Below are 18,133 nucleotides of genomic sequence, written 5' to 3' on the forward strand. Positions count from 1 at the left end.
CCACAGGCCAGTCTGCCACGGATTGGAACAACCCACGTGACACTTTCCTACAGCTGGTTTCAGAGGCTCAGCTTCAGCTTGAGGAGAGAGCAAGACAGCTAGCTCATCTGGGAAGGCCCCATGGAGGAGGAGGGTCTTGAGTGATGGTTGGGCTCAGCATCAAGGGGAGAAGCAATGGGGGCAAGGGGAGGGACCTCACCGGTGCAAGCAGCAGGTCCCACTCTTTGAGCTCCAGTAGGGGCAGGACCCTCACTACATAGGCATTTCGTCTTTTATTCTCCATCATGGTCCAGAGGAGGACCAAGCACAGAAAGGTTGCATGACTTGCCCAAGGTCACCCAGCCAGGAAGTGGCAGACCTGGCTCCAACCCCAGGCATCCCATCTCCTCAGGTTCCGGGGCAGTGCTCCTTGCTCAGGGGTGCTCTGCTTCTCAGGCGTGCACACGCACCCTGCCACTGCATGGGCCCACGTCTCACAGCCTGGCAGCAGCATTCGCAGTGAGGCCACTAGGGCCAGCAATCTGGAGAGAAGGACACCAAAGGCTGCCCCACCACTGCCCGTAGGGAGCTGGAGGGTAGTGATGTGCACTGAGACAGGATCCCATGGAGGGAGCCAAGAACAGCTCACCCTGTCCCAAGGGGGTCCTCCACCCACTTCTGCCTCACCTGGCTACTCCTGCCTCGTAAACAACAGAACCAGGGCAGCCGTGGGGAGGGAGCCCCAGGTTGCCACCAAGCCCCCTCCCCAGCCCCTGCTTGGGGACCAGTGTGTCCTGGACCTGTTTTATTATGACCCCAGGTTCTGAGAAGTTTCCTGCACCTTTGTCCTCAGCCCAGCTCCAAACGTCCCTCTGCTGACCTCTCCCTCCAGCCCTCCCAGAACCCTCGTGACACAATATGCTGCCCCTGCTCTCAAAGGTGGACAAACACCCCCAGTGCTATTGGGACCGGCGTGGAACACTGGCAGGACTGGAAGCGCTAAATGTTCCTAAGTGGGGCTGACAGCGCCGCACTCGATAAGCTGTTGAGTCGTAAATCCACACGCAGAGGCAGAGGACTGTTTAGCTTGTCATTTCCATGTCTCCTGTCACCATAGCACCTCCACGCACAGACAGACGTTCAGCAGAGAGCAGGAGCAGGGAGATACCCCCCATCGAATTCAGCACCTATTGTGCGCCTACTGTGCCAGGAACCCTGAACTGGGTGCTGGGGACACGGTCTTCCGATTTTATTTTTAAGGGGGTCCTCCTGGCCCAGGCAGAGCTCAGAATCTATGGTGGGAACAAGGGCTTGGGTTAAGTGATAGTGACCCCAGGATGTTTTGAGCATCCTGTGGGGGACACATCAAAGAGCTGGAGGGCTGCCTGGTCTTTGAGAGCCCAGGCTCCAACGTGAGCTAGAGGCTCACATGACAGGCAGGAGAGGCAGAGAAAGCAAAGGAACAACCAGTGAGAGATGGACTTAGACTGGAGGGCTTCCTGGAGGAGGGGGTAGGGATGGCTCAGGAAGCCTTTGGTGGACATGACAGAGAGGATTAATACAGAGAGACTGGGGCACAGAAGCCCCAGAAGGAAGAACAACACAGCCAAAGGCAGGGCAGCCGGCAGAAATGAATATTCTGGGTAGGAAGAAGGACAGTGCGACTGAGGCAGAAGGCCAGAGTTGAGGATGGAGAGATTCAGGGTGTGTCTGGTTTCACTTCTAGAGGGACAGGAGGACTCAGTGGGGTCATGCGTGTGGGCCCTGCATAGAGGCAGCGCAGTAACTGGTGCATCTGGCCAAGAGAAGCTGGCACAGTGGAGGGAAGGGCAGGAGCAGGGGAAAGGCAGGGCTTGGACCAAGCCCAGGCGGCAGCCTCTTTCCGAGGAGCAGCCTCTCAGGCTTCCAGCCAGGCATGTGTGGCAGGGGAACGGCTGTGGGGGCTGTCCAACCTGCCTCCACTCCCACTGCCGACCCCGAGGCCCCGGGTGCCCTGCTGCTCCTCTGGGAGTCAGTCCTGCAGCCCTGGCTGGAGCTGGCGGGTGCTGCCCACCTGCCTCGCTGGTTTGACTGTGCTTAGAGGCGAGGAGGGGGTGGTGGCCTACCATGCATCTAAAGGCGGGTACAGATGGGGGACACGATTACAAATGCTGCAAAAGTGGCTCACGCCCCGAGGGTCCCAGTGTGTGTGTGTGTGTAAGAAAGAGAGAAAGACAGACTGCACACTAGGGGCCACTTAGGACCACAAAGGGCAACAGGCTCTGTTCCTTCTGAACTCGGTGGGGGGAACCCAGCCCTGGGGATGGAGCGAGGGTTGTGTTGGGGGGGAGGTCCTCCCTGCCAACATGCCTCAGCAGCCTCCATACAGCAGGCTCAGAGCGTCCCTACTCCCTGGGGCTCTCCTGACAGCTGAGGAAGCTCCAAGTGGCAGGTTAGGGATGGGGGGTGGGGGTGGATTCTGGTAGGAAACGGAGGAGGGGGTTTCCAAGAATTGCCATCTCTGGCCTCAGAACCAGGGGTGCGCATTCTCTCAGGTGTCAGGGAGAAAGTAGAAGAAAGACACCTCTCTTTCCCTCGTCCCGCCCTCCCTTCTTCATTCCCTCCCTCCTCTTCCCTCTTTCTTCCAGGCCTTTCTGCCCTGATCTCTCTCATGCCAGCTTTAGCCAGTGGTCTCTTCTCTGCACCACCTTTAGTCTCTCTCTCTGTCTCTCTCTGTCACTGTCTGTCTGTCCGCACACCCACGTCTTATATAACAATAAAATCATCCACCCTAAGCAGCCCGTGGGCACTCAGCTGGGGCTTTGCTCCTGACAGTGGGTCAGGGCCCCCAGTGCGGGGGAGCCTGGAGCTGTGAGGACCGAGCCTTGGCCAGCCCAGGGCTTTCCCTCCACCCTTCCCTAGGTTAGCTGCACCCCTGCTGGGCCCGGTTTCCTCTCCAGCCTGCACAGCCCAGCCCTTCACCCTGGGCCTCCCTCCCTCTCCCCATCTCTGCCCACAGGTTCCCCGCCCAGCTCCGTCTCCGCCGTGGTGCGGCTGCTCCAGGAACGGCTGGTACTCCTGGAAACTCCTGAGCCCCTCACACACCCTGACAAGGAGGCCGGGGAAACATGGATCAAAGCCGGGAAAATCCTTGCTGTGAATGGAAGCGTCTCAGCCCTCTCTTGCCCTAGCCTGTCACTCCGGGCAGGCTGCCCTCCAGCTCTTGGGCTCCACGTACCATCCAGGGATACTGAGCAGGATGCAGCCCCAGCCTCCTGAAGGCCTGGCCGCTCAGAGCCTAAAGGTGCAGCTGTCTCGCCCTGCGCCTCACCTTGGCCCCACTACCTCTCAAAACTCGCAGGCGAGTAGACTCCAAATTGTAGTCAGTCAGCCTGGAACAAACCCCAGCCTGCCTGGTTCTTCAGCCTCCAAAGCAGCTGGACCAGTCTGGTCAGTTTCTGTCCTGGGCTCTGACCTGGGCGCCCTGGCTCACGGCCAGATTGGCTGGAGACTGGGAACGACTGACAGGTGGAAGGTGGCAGGTGTGTACCCCACAAACCCCACCTGTGAGCCCCTCACTGGGGCTGCTCCCTGGAGCCCAGCAGGGCCCTGGGTGGGATCGTGAAACCGTCTGTGGGTACAGCCCAGAAAGAGCACCCACAAACATCTCCATTTTTCCTAGAAACGGTTTCACGGCTGCTGAGTGGACCACTGCCAAAGGAGGCATTTGGCTAAAGCCTTGAGTCGGCGGTTCTGAGTACACGGGACCGTCTCCCCAGAACTGCATCTCCGCACGCCCATTTCACAGAGGAGGAAGCGTGCGTCCGTCTTCCCCCAGCCTTCCTCTTCTCTCCTGCCTTCCAGCCTCTCAAGTTTGTTGAGACAGACACCAACTACTCCGAAAAGAAATGGTTAATAATCTGTTGCTTAATAGAACCCAGCTAGTTGTTTTCTAAATAATTGTTTGCACCAGTGAGCTAATCATTTTGTATTATCCTCCCTACAGGCTCTACTTTTATTGTCGGCAGTTTTCCCACGTCAGAGATGTTCAGGGGGCCAATTGCAGGCACCTCTGTCCTCTGACTTTTGAACTCGGTTGACGGCAAGTGGCACCATCCCGTCTCCCCGGGGACTGTGAAGAGATCCCCGGGGCAGGAGACTCTGTACTGTCACGCACCCTTCCTGCGCCACCCCCAGCCCCTCACCACTCCTCCTTTTACTGTTCTTCCCTGGATTGATAAAATTCGGTACGATTTATTAAATAACTACTAGAGCTACTATTTATCAAGCAGTTACTAATGTGCCAGACTCATGGAGGAATTCTCATTATCCCATGAAGTAGGGACTATTTTCCCCCTTTTACGGATGAAGAAACTGAGGTTCAGAGTGACAACCTAACTTGCCACAAGCTTTGTAGCAGAGTGAGGATCAAGCCCAGGCCTGCCTCACCTGATGCTCCCACTCATACAAGAAGACGCAGACTGCCACGCTGGGTGGAATGAGGGAGAGCTGGCCAACAGCAAGCGGCGCAAAGACAAGCATTTAAAAAGGTCTCGAGGGTGCTACTTCCAAGGACTGTGCTGACAGGGGCCCCTGGGAATCTAAGTAGACAGGAGTCGTTTGTAATGAACAAATGCATTCTTTGAATATAAAACTGCAGCTAAAATCTCGCCTGGGCCTTCGATCCAAGATGGTCTCACTCTTCTTTTTGTTGATACCATGAGGTGTTAGGCAGAGTCGGAGGTGGAGACAGCAACCCACCCCCTCCCTTCTCCGAGGAGGAAGCAAGGAAGGCCTGAGGTCACCTGCTCCCAGCCTGCTCTCTTCCAGACAAAGGGACTGGAGCCTCAGCAGCCACGCTCCACCCTCAATGGGTTCTCCAGATCCCTGGGTGCTGCATCGGCTGTTTGCTGCTTTCTTAAAAAAAAAAAAAAACCGTAGTGGGTTTAAGGGGCAGTTCCAGTCTTTTCTGCATCAGAGATGGCTTTTCTCCTGGGGTGGTTTTGGCATCTCTCGGCCTTCTCTGTTTGGACATGACATCTGCATCTCGCGGGAAGGGCGACGGGTCGGCTGGATTGCATGAGACCAACTGGAGGAAGCAACAATAATGCCATCTATTCAGCCAACAAACGTTTGTGAAATGCCTAAGATGTGCAATTGATTATTAGGTCCAGTGCTGTGAAGGGTGAAAGACTCCAAAATAGTGTGTCCCATAGCTGCTAGTTGCTTCTCCTGCGTGATCTCATTTCCTCTGAAGAGCAGCCGCCTTGCAACTTTTTCTGAAAACAAACTCTGCGCTGGATGCTGTTCCAGACATTTTTCATGTACTAACTCATTTCATCCTTACCTTGGCCTCATGAGTTAGGTTGCCTCCATTTCATAGCTGAGGATGCTGATGCTAGATCCAAGTACCAAATAGCGAGTTTTCATAGCTGGGAAGGGGCAGGGCTGGGAATCGAATCTACTGCACACCACTCTTCCTGTGTGAGGTCATGACCCTAAGGAGTGTTTGGAAAAAGACCTTTCCCAGAGACAGGAAAGGTACCAAGGAATCTAGTTCAATATGTCTTTATAGGCAGAGAAACTGGCTCAGAGAGGTAGGATGCCCCACCTAAAGTCACACAGCTGATCAGAGGCATAACTGGGACCAAGGCTAGGTTTGCGTCTCCCGGCTGATGATCTTCTCACCCCAAAAGCTGCTGAAATGACCAGCCCTGTGCCTAACCCCTTCCTTCTAAGCCACACAACAGCCAGGGCTCAGGCCCACGGGCTTGGCGAGCATTGTGGGCACTTGGGGTGCTGCCAAGGGGCACCTCGGACGCTCTGACACCTTCTTCTGAGCAGCTGAACCCGGCTGGCCACTGATGAGCTCCGAGGAGCCAGTGTCAGAGAGGGTGAGAAGTGGATTTTCCACTTGAGCTCGTCCTCGCTGGCTCTGGGTCGGCGTCCTGCTTCTCCATGAATCGACACCCACCTTGAGCGCTTGGCCTCCCCCAAGTCATGCCCCTCCCCCGCGCTGGACAGATCCAATCCGAAGGCTTGGCCTGGCTCTCAGCGCCCCCTCTCCTACTTTGCTCCTGGTCATGGCCAAGCTAGTTGACCCCACGCCCCATGGCAGCCCATGGTCCCATCCTGGGCTCACTTTTATCCTTCATTATCCCTCCTGCCAATGCTCCCCTCAAAAGCCTGGCTCTGAATTGTTTGTCAAAGAATCAATGGCCCAAATGTGCACAGATACAGGGACGGCAAAGAGCACCCGCTCCTGGGGAACATGCAGTGTTGACCGCCTCCCTCTGGAGGCTCGAGAATGACTTGGGACAGACGTGGACCAGGACACTGTAAGTGAGCGGGCGTGCCTCACGGCCACAGCTGAGCCCGAAGCTGCACTTGAGCCAGGCCCGCGGGGGTGTCTGAGGCATGGGGACAGGGGCTGTGTGAGGAGGCGAGCCTGCAATGGTTCCCTGCTCTGGTCCCCAAACTTTGTGGAAGGCTGCTAGATGGCTTCCATGACAGTAACGACAGCAATGAAGCCGGCTCCCTCCTCAGAAGGCGCTCTCCCTCCACGGGCCGGCCCAGGCCTCGCCTTCCCCTCACACTCAGGAGCACTCGCCACACTCGGTCTCCCTGCACACCGCCACCCTAACACACTCACACACGTTTCCCTCACATATCACCTCACTCACACACACGGCCACTCTCTCACGCACACTCACACACACCACTCACACAATTCACACACATTTCTCTCACACACATCATCTTACACACACAACCACTGTCTCATGCACTGTCACACACATTTCTCACACAACTCACACACAGCTCACTCACGCACATCATCTCACTCACACACACAACCACTGTCTCACGCATACTCACACACACTACTCACAACTCACACACATTTCTCTCACACACATCTCACTCATACACACAACCACTGTCTCATGCACACTCACACACATTTCTCACACAACTCACACACATCTCACACACAATCACTGTCTCTTGCACACACACACAACTCACAACTCACACACATTTCTCTCACACATCATCTCACTCACACACACGACCACCCTCTCACGCACACTCACACACGTCATCTCTCCCTCATTCACATGCACAACCACTCTCTTATGCACACTCACACACATTTCTCACTCACGCATTCATACACATTTCTCTCACACACACTGGCACACATCATCTCTCCCTCATCCATCCACACGACCACTCTCTCATGCACACTCACACACATTTCTCACACACAATTACACACTCGCCTCCAGATCTTCATAATCAGTACAGTGCGAGGCCCACAATAAGGGCCCCTGGCTCACTCTTTGGGGACAGAGCTGGATTTTGGATCAACTCTCCTAGTCCACACTTTCATACTGACAAAACTACCCGAGCTCTTGTCTGGCAGAGCTCTAGGGTGAGATCTAAATGGCTCAGAATGTTTTCTGGTGAAAGCTAACAAAACAAAGCCTTAGAGCCACAGCGCCTGGGTTTGAACCCTGGCTCCATCACTCACTGGCTGTGTGACCCTGAACAAGTGACTTAGCCTCCCTGTGCCTCAGTAATACTTCCTGCTTCCTAGGGCTGTTATGAGGACTAAATGACTTAACATTTGCAAAGCAGGTAGAACAACACCCAGCAAGTTGTACATGTTGCATAAATAAAAGAAAAAAGTAATTATTTAATTGAAACCAGCATTAGCTGCCCATTCATTCATTTCCTGTCGCTCACTCGGTATTTATTGAACACCTATGGAGTTCATTAGGCCAGACATAAGGGATGCACACCTCACCATCCAGGAGGAAACACACACACAACAACACAGTGAAAATATTTTTTTTCCTTTTAGGAAAATGTAATAATTCTAAGCAGAGGTTTGCGCATGATTCTAAGAAAGGCCAGAGAAAGAACATTTACCTATTACCATGTAAACCTAAAAAAACCCACCCAAACCCTACAGTTCAACGCTTTGAATCCATTTAAAAGATTGAATTCCATTGAACTGATTTTTGAATTTAGACCTAGGTTCGGTACACACAAGCCTGTGGAAAATGTTCCCGTTCAGTGCCATCTACTCCACTTCTCCGCATGTTTTTCTTCCTTCTTCCCTCCCCTGGTCGTCTCGATCGCCCAGAAAATAATCTCGGGGTGCCTCGGGTCCTCAGTTGATGGGGCCGGGAGGGGATATGGGTTCAGTCAGACTAACGCGCAGTCACTTTTAAAAACAGCTTATAAATATCTGGGAGAGGGAGGGAGAGGATGGAGAAAACCCAGTAACTGGCAACGTCTCTACTGACGAACTGGCAGCAACTGCATTTTAGAGTCTTGGTGGTTTAACTCAAACCGCTTTGCGAGCTGCTATACGTACAGACGGTTTAATAACTGATGGAAAAATGAAATCCGGTCAAGCCGCACGCCTCCCCCAAATCCATTCGCTTCTTTTGAATGTAATCGCTTTTAAATGCTCTGACCCCAGTCAAGCTGGTGTCTGTGTCTGCAGCTCAGGCGGTCCACACCGACCCTGCGGAGTCCGGGTCCTCCGGCTAGAGCCGCGCGGGGCTCCCCGGGGGGGTGGGGGGCGCCCGGGCCCCCCACCTCTCCCTCCGGCTGCTGCCTTCGTGCCAACACCCAGCAACCCGAATCGCTTTGGGAAGCGCTCGGCCCCGGGAAGTGGCGGCTGTCACTAGCGGCGGGCCCGCTGCGACCCCCGGCCCTTCGCTGGCGCACGAACTTCAGCCGCAGACGCCGGACGCGCGGCCGGGCGACTTTCTCCAACTCCGGGCGCCGGGATCGCGCCGCCAGCCCCGGGCAGGATCCGCGGGCGCGGGGCCCCCGAGGGCAGAGGCGGCGAGCGCTCCCGCGGGCCGGCCGCCGCGGCGCGGACCGCCTCCTCCCGGAGACCGCCATATGGATCCGGGGCTCCGAGGAGCGGGCGACGTGGATCTCCGCGGACTCGCGGCGTTCCGCGGAGGGGAAGGGGTAGGAAGGAGCTCCCGGGGACAGGACGAGGTGTGCGGAGTAGGGGAGCCGACGACAGCGTGCTGGGGCTGGGGGATCCCAACCCCAGAGGCGTCTCTGGGATCTGCATGGGAGGGGTGAGGGGGGAACCAAGCTCCGATTCCCAAAGCCTAACGCGATTCTCGGCGCAGAGCTGGTCACCCGGGTGGGCGGACCTCGTCCGCCGCCAACATCCCGGCAGCTTCGCCACGATTTCTTTCTCCACCTGAGTTCCCCCCACGACCCACCCACCCACCCGGCACCAGCTCCAAAGGTCCGGGGAGAGGGAGTGGGCTGCCCCTCAAACCTCGGCCGCCCCCAGACCTGTGCACAGCTCTACCCGGTGACCCCCATCACAGCCACAGCCCCCGCGCGTCCCGCGCCGGCCCGGGGCTGGGGGCGCCCGCGCTCGAGGGCCGACTGGCTCTTCTTACCTTGACGAGCCGGAGCTGCGGGCGCCGTCCCATCCTCGGGCTCGCTCCGTCACCGTCCTGGACGCCTGGGTCGCTCGGACATCCCAGGGGGGCCGGGCGGCGCGGGGTGGGCGGCCTGGCTCCCCTGTCGCTGCCCCGCGCCGAGGTGCCCGGCTCTGCGCTCCCCGGCCCCGCAGCCCGGCCCGGCCCGGCGGGCTCTCGCTCTCCCCTGCCCGAGGAAGTCCGGCCGCCGGGTCCTGACTCAGCCCGGTCCGCCGCCGCCGGGAGCCCGCCTCGCCCCCGCCGCCTCCCCCTGGGTCCGCGCTCCTCGCCTCCGCTCCCCGCCGCCTCGCCTAGGCGTCCCCTCCCCTCTCTCTCTCTCCCCTCCCCTCCCCTTCGGTCCCTCCTCCGCGCCTCGCCCCTCTGCTCCCTCCGCCACCCCGCCTACCCTGTCCCCTCCCCTTCCCCGGGCCGGCTCCTCGCGCCCTCGCCGCGCTGACCCCTTTTGCCTGCGCCCCGGTTTGCGGCAGTCGGCGAGGCGCACTAGCCGCGGTGGCGGCCGCCGCAGCCCAGGGAGAAGCCGGGGATGGGGAGCGGGGCGCGGGAGAGGAGGCAGCCTCCCAGCTCCAGCCCGCTTGAGGTCCGGGCCTGGGGAGTCCAGGGAAGTCTGGGGGCGCTTGGGGGGCTCTGAGAATCTGTGAGAGCGAGGCTATTGGAGACTGGGGAATAGAGCAGCCCCCAGTGAGCAGAGCCTCCATGGAAAACAGGGGAAGCTGGGCACTGCGTTTGGGCAGCTCCCGCCCTGCAGCCGGCCAGGAGAAGGTCCCCGCCGCCCCCACCTCAGCAAGGCCTGGGCGTTGGGCCCGACACCCAGCGCCTTTGGCACTGACATCCCAGGTGCGCGCAGAGACGCAAAAGCTCTGCGGGAGGAACACTTCTCATTCATTCGTTCATTGGTTCTGTCATCCATTCATTCATTCTACGAACTAAGCCCCTGCCCAATTTGGTCCCGGCGAGGGGCTGAACCTGGGAACCCCAAAATGCACGGGAGACGGCAGTGCCCCGCAGGACTAGCGGACGCCTGAATGCCGCTGCGGGGAAGGCCGAGCGCATGGCGCTGCAGCCGGGGAAAGCAGTGAGGAATCCAGCGGGCTGGGCGTGCAGGAGGCCACAGCGCCCCCTCTCGGCCGAGCTCTCAGGGTAGGGGTCAGCCGCCCCGCCAGACCTCCGGGTCTTCACCCAGTTTGGCTCTCTAGCTCCCCTTCCCAATCCCAGGTCTGGAAAGCAGCTCCCGTCTCTTCCAGACCCTTAAACTTTTGGCTTCCTTATACCTCTTCCTTCCTCCTGCCAGTGCCGAAAAGGGAGGTAGAGAAATCACTCCACCGGCAGAGCCTCGGCCTGCAGCGCCAGCTGCAGCCCCGCCAGAGGAAGCGGGAGCACTCTGGGCGGAGCACGGTCCCGGAGTGGCAGTCGACCGGCTTTGAAATCAAACTCTGAACCCAACTGCCCGGGATTCTGTGCCCTGCCTCATGCACCCCCCTCCTCCCTTCCATCCGCTTCTCAGCACATTGGGCAAGAGCCGGCCATGAGTCCAACTGATTCCTCGTTTAGAAAGGGAATTACTGTAACAGGTCCTGCGATCCAACACACACAGTGTACTGGTGAGGAAACTGAGGCACACAGAGAGATGGTGATCTGTCCAGAGTCATGTATCTGGTAAGCCTAGTCCTCAGCCTCCTGATTTCCAGCTCAAAGTGCCGGAGGGCTGGGCCCTATGGGGTTTGGGGCTCTGAAGCGGGGAGGGCCATTGCCCAGGAAGCTAGCCGGTCACACTGGCTTAACCACACAGGGAGGCCCTTTCTAAATGATGCACATATTCTCCAGTCTTGCAAAACTCCCATTAGGCTAGTGCCCCAGAGCTGGTCATGCTGAAATGGCCCACGGACTAACCCCAACCAGAAGAAATGGATGCACCAACCAGATGGACAATTTATTATTCTCAACAAAAACTAAACACAGAGTGGCTTAGTGTAGGGCAGCTTCTGGAGTCAGGCAGCCTGAGTTTGAGTCTGGGTTCTTCCACTTGCAAGCTGTATAAACCCGGAAAATTATTTGACAGTGCCTCAATTTTCTCATCTATAAAATGGGGGTAGGAATACCTACCTCACAGGGCTGTGGGGAGGTTCAAACGAGTTCATATTTGTCAATGAGTTGGAAAGGTGTCTGGCACACAACAAGGACTTAATGAAGGTTAGCTATAGTCACCATCAACATCATCATCATCACCATCAACATCATCATCATCATCAACATCATCATCACCATCAACATCATCATCACCATCAACATCATCATCACCATCAACATCATCATCACCATCAACATCATCATCACCATCAACATCATCATCATCATCATCAACATCATCATCACCATCAACATCATCATCATCACCATCAACATCATCATCATCATCAACATCATCATCACCATCAACATCATCATCACCATCAACATCATCATCACCATCAACATCATCATCACCATCAACATCATCATCACCATCAACATCATCATCATCATCATCAACATCATCATCACCATCAACATCATCATCATCATCATCAACATCATCATCACCATCAACATCATCATCATCATCAACATCATCATCACCATCAACATCATCATCAACATCATCATCATCATCAACATCATCATCACCATCAACATCATCATCATCATCAACATCATCATCAACATCATCATCACCATCAACATCATCATCATCATCAACATCATCATCACCATCAACATCATCATCAACATCATCATCATCATCAACATCATCATCACCATCAACATCATCATCAACATCATCATCACCATCAACATCATCATCATCATCATCAACATCATCATCACCATCAACATCATCATCATCATCATCAACATCATCATCACCATCAACATCATCATCATCATCAACATCATCATCACCATCAACATCATCATCACCATCAACATCATCATCACCATCAACATCATCATCAACATCATCATCATCATCAACATCATCATCACCATCAACATCATCATCAACATCATCATCACCATCAACATCATCATCATCATCATCAACATCATCATCACCATCAACATCATCATCACCATCAACATCATCATCAACATCATCATCACCATCAACATCATCATCATCATCAACATCATCATCAACATCATCATCATCATCAACATCATCATCAACATCATCATCACCATCAACATCATCATCACCATCAACATCATCATCAACATCATCATCACCATCAACATCATCATCACCATCAACATCATCATCAACATCATCATCATCATCAACATCATCATCACCATCAACATCATCATCAACATCATCATCACCATCAACATCATCATCATCATCATCAACATCATCATCACCATCAACATCATCATCATCATCAACATCATCATCACCATCAACATCATCATCAACATCAACATCATCATCAACATCATCATCATCATCAACATCATCATCACCATCAACATCATCATCATCATCAACATCATCATCACCATCAACATCATCATCAACATCATCATCATCATCACCATCGAGTGGACCAGATACTCAAATGTATGGGCAGTGTGGTCCCTCCCTCTAGACAATTCTCTGTGGGAAGCAGAATTCTTGATCAGAAGGCCACAGCCCCAGTGGATTGTGGAATGCAGCAGAGGAAGCTGGCGGGTCCTCAGGGAGGTTTGCGCAGGCGCTGCAGAGACCTTGCACCCCAGCCCTGCTCGACCTTGGCGCTGACTCTCCAGGAACCAGACAGCTCCAGATTTCTAGATTCTGTTTCTCTCTGCTTAATATTTTGCCTTTCTGATCCCCATCTTCTTCCCCTTGACATGATCTTTAAATATGCTAATGCCATCGATTAGGCTGTAATCAAGTCTTGCTCTTCCTGCCTTTTTGGCCTCACATTCAGACCTTCTCTTTCTAAAGGGGCACCTACAGATGGCACATTTCAGCCCGCTGGTGTTGATGGTCTGTGTTGATTTTGCTGACTTAACCTCCACCTGCCCACTGCACCCTACCCTGGCCCGGAGGTGGCAGGAGGGGCTTCAGTATCATTCCAGGGCCTACTTATTTATCATTTTGGCTTTGACCACCTTGTGGGTGTGGGGAATTGGGGGATGCGGGAGGGATGAGAACCTCGTGTTTAACACCCTCCCTGTAAAAACATTCCATATCCCCTTTCGTTTGTCCTGAAACTGCTTCCTTCCACCTTCAAAAGCCCGGCCCTAGGCTGCTGGGCTTGGTGAGGGTGCCAGTGCTGAGGGCTTCCGTGCCCTCCCCCTCAGCCCCAGCTCTCCAGCCAACCAGCCAGAGGGTCAGGGCGGTCCCCCTAGGCAGCTTCTCCACCCTCCTCAGGGCAGCCTCCTGCTCCATTCCAGCATTCTCTTCCCAGCTTGACCCTTCCCAAACTCTCTCCTCTTCCTGTCCAGGCCTAAATCAGAGTCAGCTTTCATTCGTAGAACCAAATTTGGAAGAGAGGAGAAATATGAGGAACCCAAACAGGAATAAAAGACAATTCCACATCCTTCCAAACAGTAGGAGAGACAGATGTGAGAACAAGTAGTGATGGTGGGACCCAGGAGGGAGGGAGGAGGCCCCTTCTGCCTGTGGGGTCTCATCCCAGCAAGGTCGATGGTCTGGAACCATCCTTCTCAGACTACTTGTGCCCAAGAACCAGTTCTTGATTTTTAAATTTCTAACTATTGCAGACTGATACTATTGCAAAATAGAATGGGAATGAATTATTACAAAAGTGAAATAAAAAATAAAGACATTCAAAATAAAAGCCCAATTTTTAAAACTATTAGATCCAATGGACATAAAACTACTCTGTCAAATTGCTTAAAAATCTGCACTTAGCTTGTCACGGACCGGCAACAAATAGTTTGCAGACAGATTATGCTTGGAGTAGCACTGGTCTAGAATGCTTCTGAAATATGAGGTCAGGAAAATGACCTCCTGGAGGGAGCAGCTCATAAAATCTCATGAACCTCAGGGGAGGTGGTGTTAATTACTCTATTCATCTGTGCATTCGTTTAACAAACATTTAATAAGCAGCAATTATGTGCCGGTCACTGTTGGAGGCCACAGCTAATAATGATCAATATAACAGGGCCCTAGCCCTCAAGATGTTCACAGGCTGGAAGGGGAGGCAGCGACTTTGATAAATAATTAAAAGCCAGCGAAGTTAGGTCAATAATAGACCGGACATCATGAGCATAGAGGCAGGAATATCATCTCTGCCCCGGGGCCAACAGGGAAGTTTCTACCAAGGAAGTGATATTGTGCTGGAGTCTGGAGGCAGACAGGCAGATGATCAATCCCATATGGCCAGCCGGCACTCAATAAGCGAGTTAATACGTGTACAGTGTTTAGCACAGTGCCTGTCACATGGCAAGTGCTTCAAAAGTGTTAGCTGTTTTTGTATTAAATTGTATAAATCATCATCATCATCATCCACCCCGTCTACCCAGCACTGTGCCTAACTTTGACTGGGGCTTGTGGGGTTGTAGGCAGCTCAGCTGGGGGAAGAGGGCAAACTGGCCTTGACCCACCCCCTCTGTCAGAGGAAAGACCTTCTGCAGCAGGTGAGTTGGGAGTTGTGAACTGAAGGAAATGGGTGTGGCCAGGTGAAGAAGAGACAGGGAGCCTTTAAGGCAGAAGGGCCCCTTAGAGACACAGCCAGAGGAACAAGTGAGGGGCAGGGAAGGAGACTGGTCTGATGGGGACAAGCAGTGGGGGCGCGGTGACCGGGTGAGGCTCAGCAGAGTCGGCGGGGGACAGCGGCAGGCTGAGGACCTCCTCGGATAAGGGGCTTGATATTATTCACTCTCTCATTTAGACCACAGATAACAACAATACTGACTAGGATTTGTGTGGCAGTTTGTGCCACCTAGCTCTTTCACAAATATTTTCTCATTTAATCCTTGTAACAACCCTGTGAAAGAGGGATTAATGGCCTCACTTTATGGATGAGAATGCTGAGCTCCAAGGTTGATACCTTGGCCAAGGTCACACTGCTGGCTTTGGCACAGGCAGGACTCCAGCCCGATGTCCCGCTGCAGATATTTTCCAGTGTACCAAGGAGAGGTGACCTGAGCTTAGACCCGCAGGGAGCTGTGCCATCACATGTGGGAGAGAGAGGTGGCTCCAGGAAAACGATGCTCCAGGGCCAGTCTTCCCTTTGTCTTATCCCAGTGGAGGGACAAAAGGGAGGGGCAGAGGCAAACCAGGGACAGAGCTTGGCAGTGACAGCAGGCAAGGGTGGGCCCCTCAGGTGATCTGCTCACCTCTTCTCCTCTCCTTGAGTCTGAGTCTGTACCAATCAAGGTAAAGTGTGCCTACCCGGGGCACAATTACCATATTTTTGCATTTATTAAGTGTGGCCAAGAGAGCCAACGAAGTTGTTTATTTTCAAGAAAAGTTTTTAAAGGTGCACAGAAGTAAGAAGGGTTGATATCCTGGGAACATTCTGGAAGAGAAAACAGATCAGAGGTGCCGTCCAGAAGTGCAGGGTTGCAAGTAAGGGCACACACTCATATATCTTCACAGAGAAATAGCCTCTCTAGCCCAGACCAGCGGTTCTCAACCTGGGGTGCTTGTGTCCTGCAGGGAGCATTTAGCAACGTCTAGAGACATTTTTGGTTGCCACAACTCGGAGAGAGCTACTGGCATTTAGTGGATAGAGGCCCAGGATGCACTAGCCATCCTCCAATGCACAGGACAGCCCCCATGGCGAAGAACTATCTGGCCCAACACACCCGTAGTGCAAGGTTGAGGCACTGCAGCCCAGACGACAGTTGGTACCATGGACAGCAGAAACCTGGGCTTTCCGTGGGGCTATGATCCAAGCCTAGACATTCTATTCTGTCTGAAAATCACAGAAAAGCAAGGGTTTCCTACATTTCCTGAACTCCGTTATTTCCAACCCACTGAGGATCCAGGGAAGGCACTGGGGTAACACCAATGGTGGGGGCATCCTGCTTAAGGCCGCCCAGCTGGTAGTTGGTGGAGCCAGGACATGAGGACTCTGGGGTCTTCTGTGAATGTTCCTCACCCCTCCCCTGGGCTGGAGCCCAGTCTGCCCTCCTCCACCTCTTTTATGGCTATAGTTGGTCCCTTTTTCCCTATTCATAAAAATCCCATTTAGAACTAGGAGGGCTCTCGTAGAAACCTGCTGCTCTAATAGGTAAGGAGCTATTATTTCCATTTCACAGGTCAGTAGGTTGAAGTCTAGCAGTTAAATATACAATGTGCCTATCTGTTTCCCTGAAGAGCTGTGAGCTCCTGGAGGGCAGAGACTGCTTCCCACACTCCCCCGCAGTCCCAGTCTCTGGCAAAGCCCTGGCCTCAGCAGACGCTGGATGAATGTTTGCAGTTAACGGTCCATTTTCCCAGCAGCTTCGACCACCGCAGGCTCCTGCCTCCAGGGCAGTGTGCTCTGTAGGCGCCCATCTTCTTCTGAATCCTTCTCACCACCAGTGAGGCACCCCCTCTTCTGGGGTTTGACCTCAACGAAGCCCTAGAAGGGGACCCCCCAAAACAGACAGTTACAGCTTCCCAGTGGGAAAGCACAGCACTGAGCCTCTTGGCTTTCATTCCTTCTCTCCCCTTCCCTCAGGCCTTAAAAAGGCCTCCGGGGACGCGACAATCTTCCTCAAGCAAAAAGAAGAAGATTGGCAACAGATGTTAGCTCAGGGCCAATCTTCCTCATAAAAAAAAAAGGGCTCAGGGGAGAACAGATTCTCCCCCCAAGCTCCTGGGAATGTCTTCACTGCCCCCAGTGAAGCCCATGCAAACGGGCCACCCTGCCCTTCACTGGCCACTTACAGTTCACAGAACAAGACAAAGAGAGACTGACGCGACATGGCCACCAGCTGCAATATGTGGACCTCATTTAGACCTCGATTCTAACAAATCGAAAAAAAGACCTATAAATAAACATTTGGAAATGTGAATTCTGATTAGATATTTAAAAGTGTGGTAATGGCATTGTGGTTATGTATTTAAAATGAGTCCTTACGTTTTAGAGACACAAACTGAAATATTTACAGATGAAATGACATGATGTCTTGGATTTGCTTTGAAGTAATACGGGAAGAGAGGAAGTGGGCGGGGATATTAATGAAACAAGATTGGCCAGGAGCTGTTAATCGTTGAATCTGGGATGGGTCCATGGGAGTTTATGATAACATTTTGCCTATCTTTATGCACTTAAGAAATTCACAGCACATGAGAACTGCCGGGGACCACTTTAGGGCGCATATAGGCCAGAGTTTCCAAACCATTTTCGATGGAACCCCAAGATTCCAAAGAGATGCTTGAGGGACTGATACTAGAGATGGGGTGGGGGGAGGAAGTGCTGATGGGGAGCCTGGGGAGGGGGCTCTGAGGCTGCACTTTTGTTTGAACCAGTTTTATGTGCTGGAGTTCTACAGGAGACTTCATTTTGGGGAAAGGGCTCTGCCCAGAGAGGGCAGCAATTTTTCCAAGACCAGGTGTGTTGGAGCAGAGCCAGGCAGAGCTGGGCAGAGCCAAGCCTCCTGACCCTCGGCCTCCTGTGCTCTGCACTGCACCGCACTGCCTTTCTCAGGCCTGGCTGAGGCCCCACAGCCCCTGCCAGACTCAGTGGACCTGAGGC

General features: G+C 53.8%; 1 protein-coding gene across 3 annotated transcripts in view; it reads right to left on the bottom strand.

The window, feature by feature from the left end:
* CRHR1 (corticotropin releasing hormone receptor 1) overlaps positions 1-9,718 on the bottom strand; it is a 55,046-nt gene extending 45,328 nt beyond the window's left edge. The window contains exon 1 of one of the 3 annotated variants that reach the window (XM_070560282.1): positions 9,411-9,718. In XM_070560282.1, coding sequence (XP_070416383.1) covers positions 9,411-9,443 — 33 coding nt within the window. In that variant the 5' untranslated portion in view covers positions 9,444-9,718. The remainder of the gene's footprint in view (positions 1-9,410) is intronic. The other 2 variants (XM_070560284.1, XM_070560285.1) reach the window with 2 other exon arrangements.
* Between the last annotated feature and the right edge of the window lie 8,415 nt (positions 9,719-18,133).

This window comes from Equus przewalskii, chromosome 10, assembly GCF_037783145.1.
Source record: "Equus przewalskii isolate Varuska chromosome 10, EquPr2, whole genome shotgun sequence".
Taxonomy (NCBI): domain Eukaryota; kingdom Metazoa; phylum Chordata; class Mammalia; order Perissodactyla; family Equidae; genus Equus; species Equus przewalskii.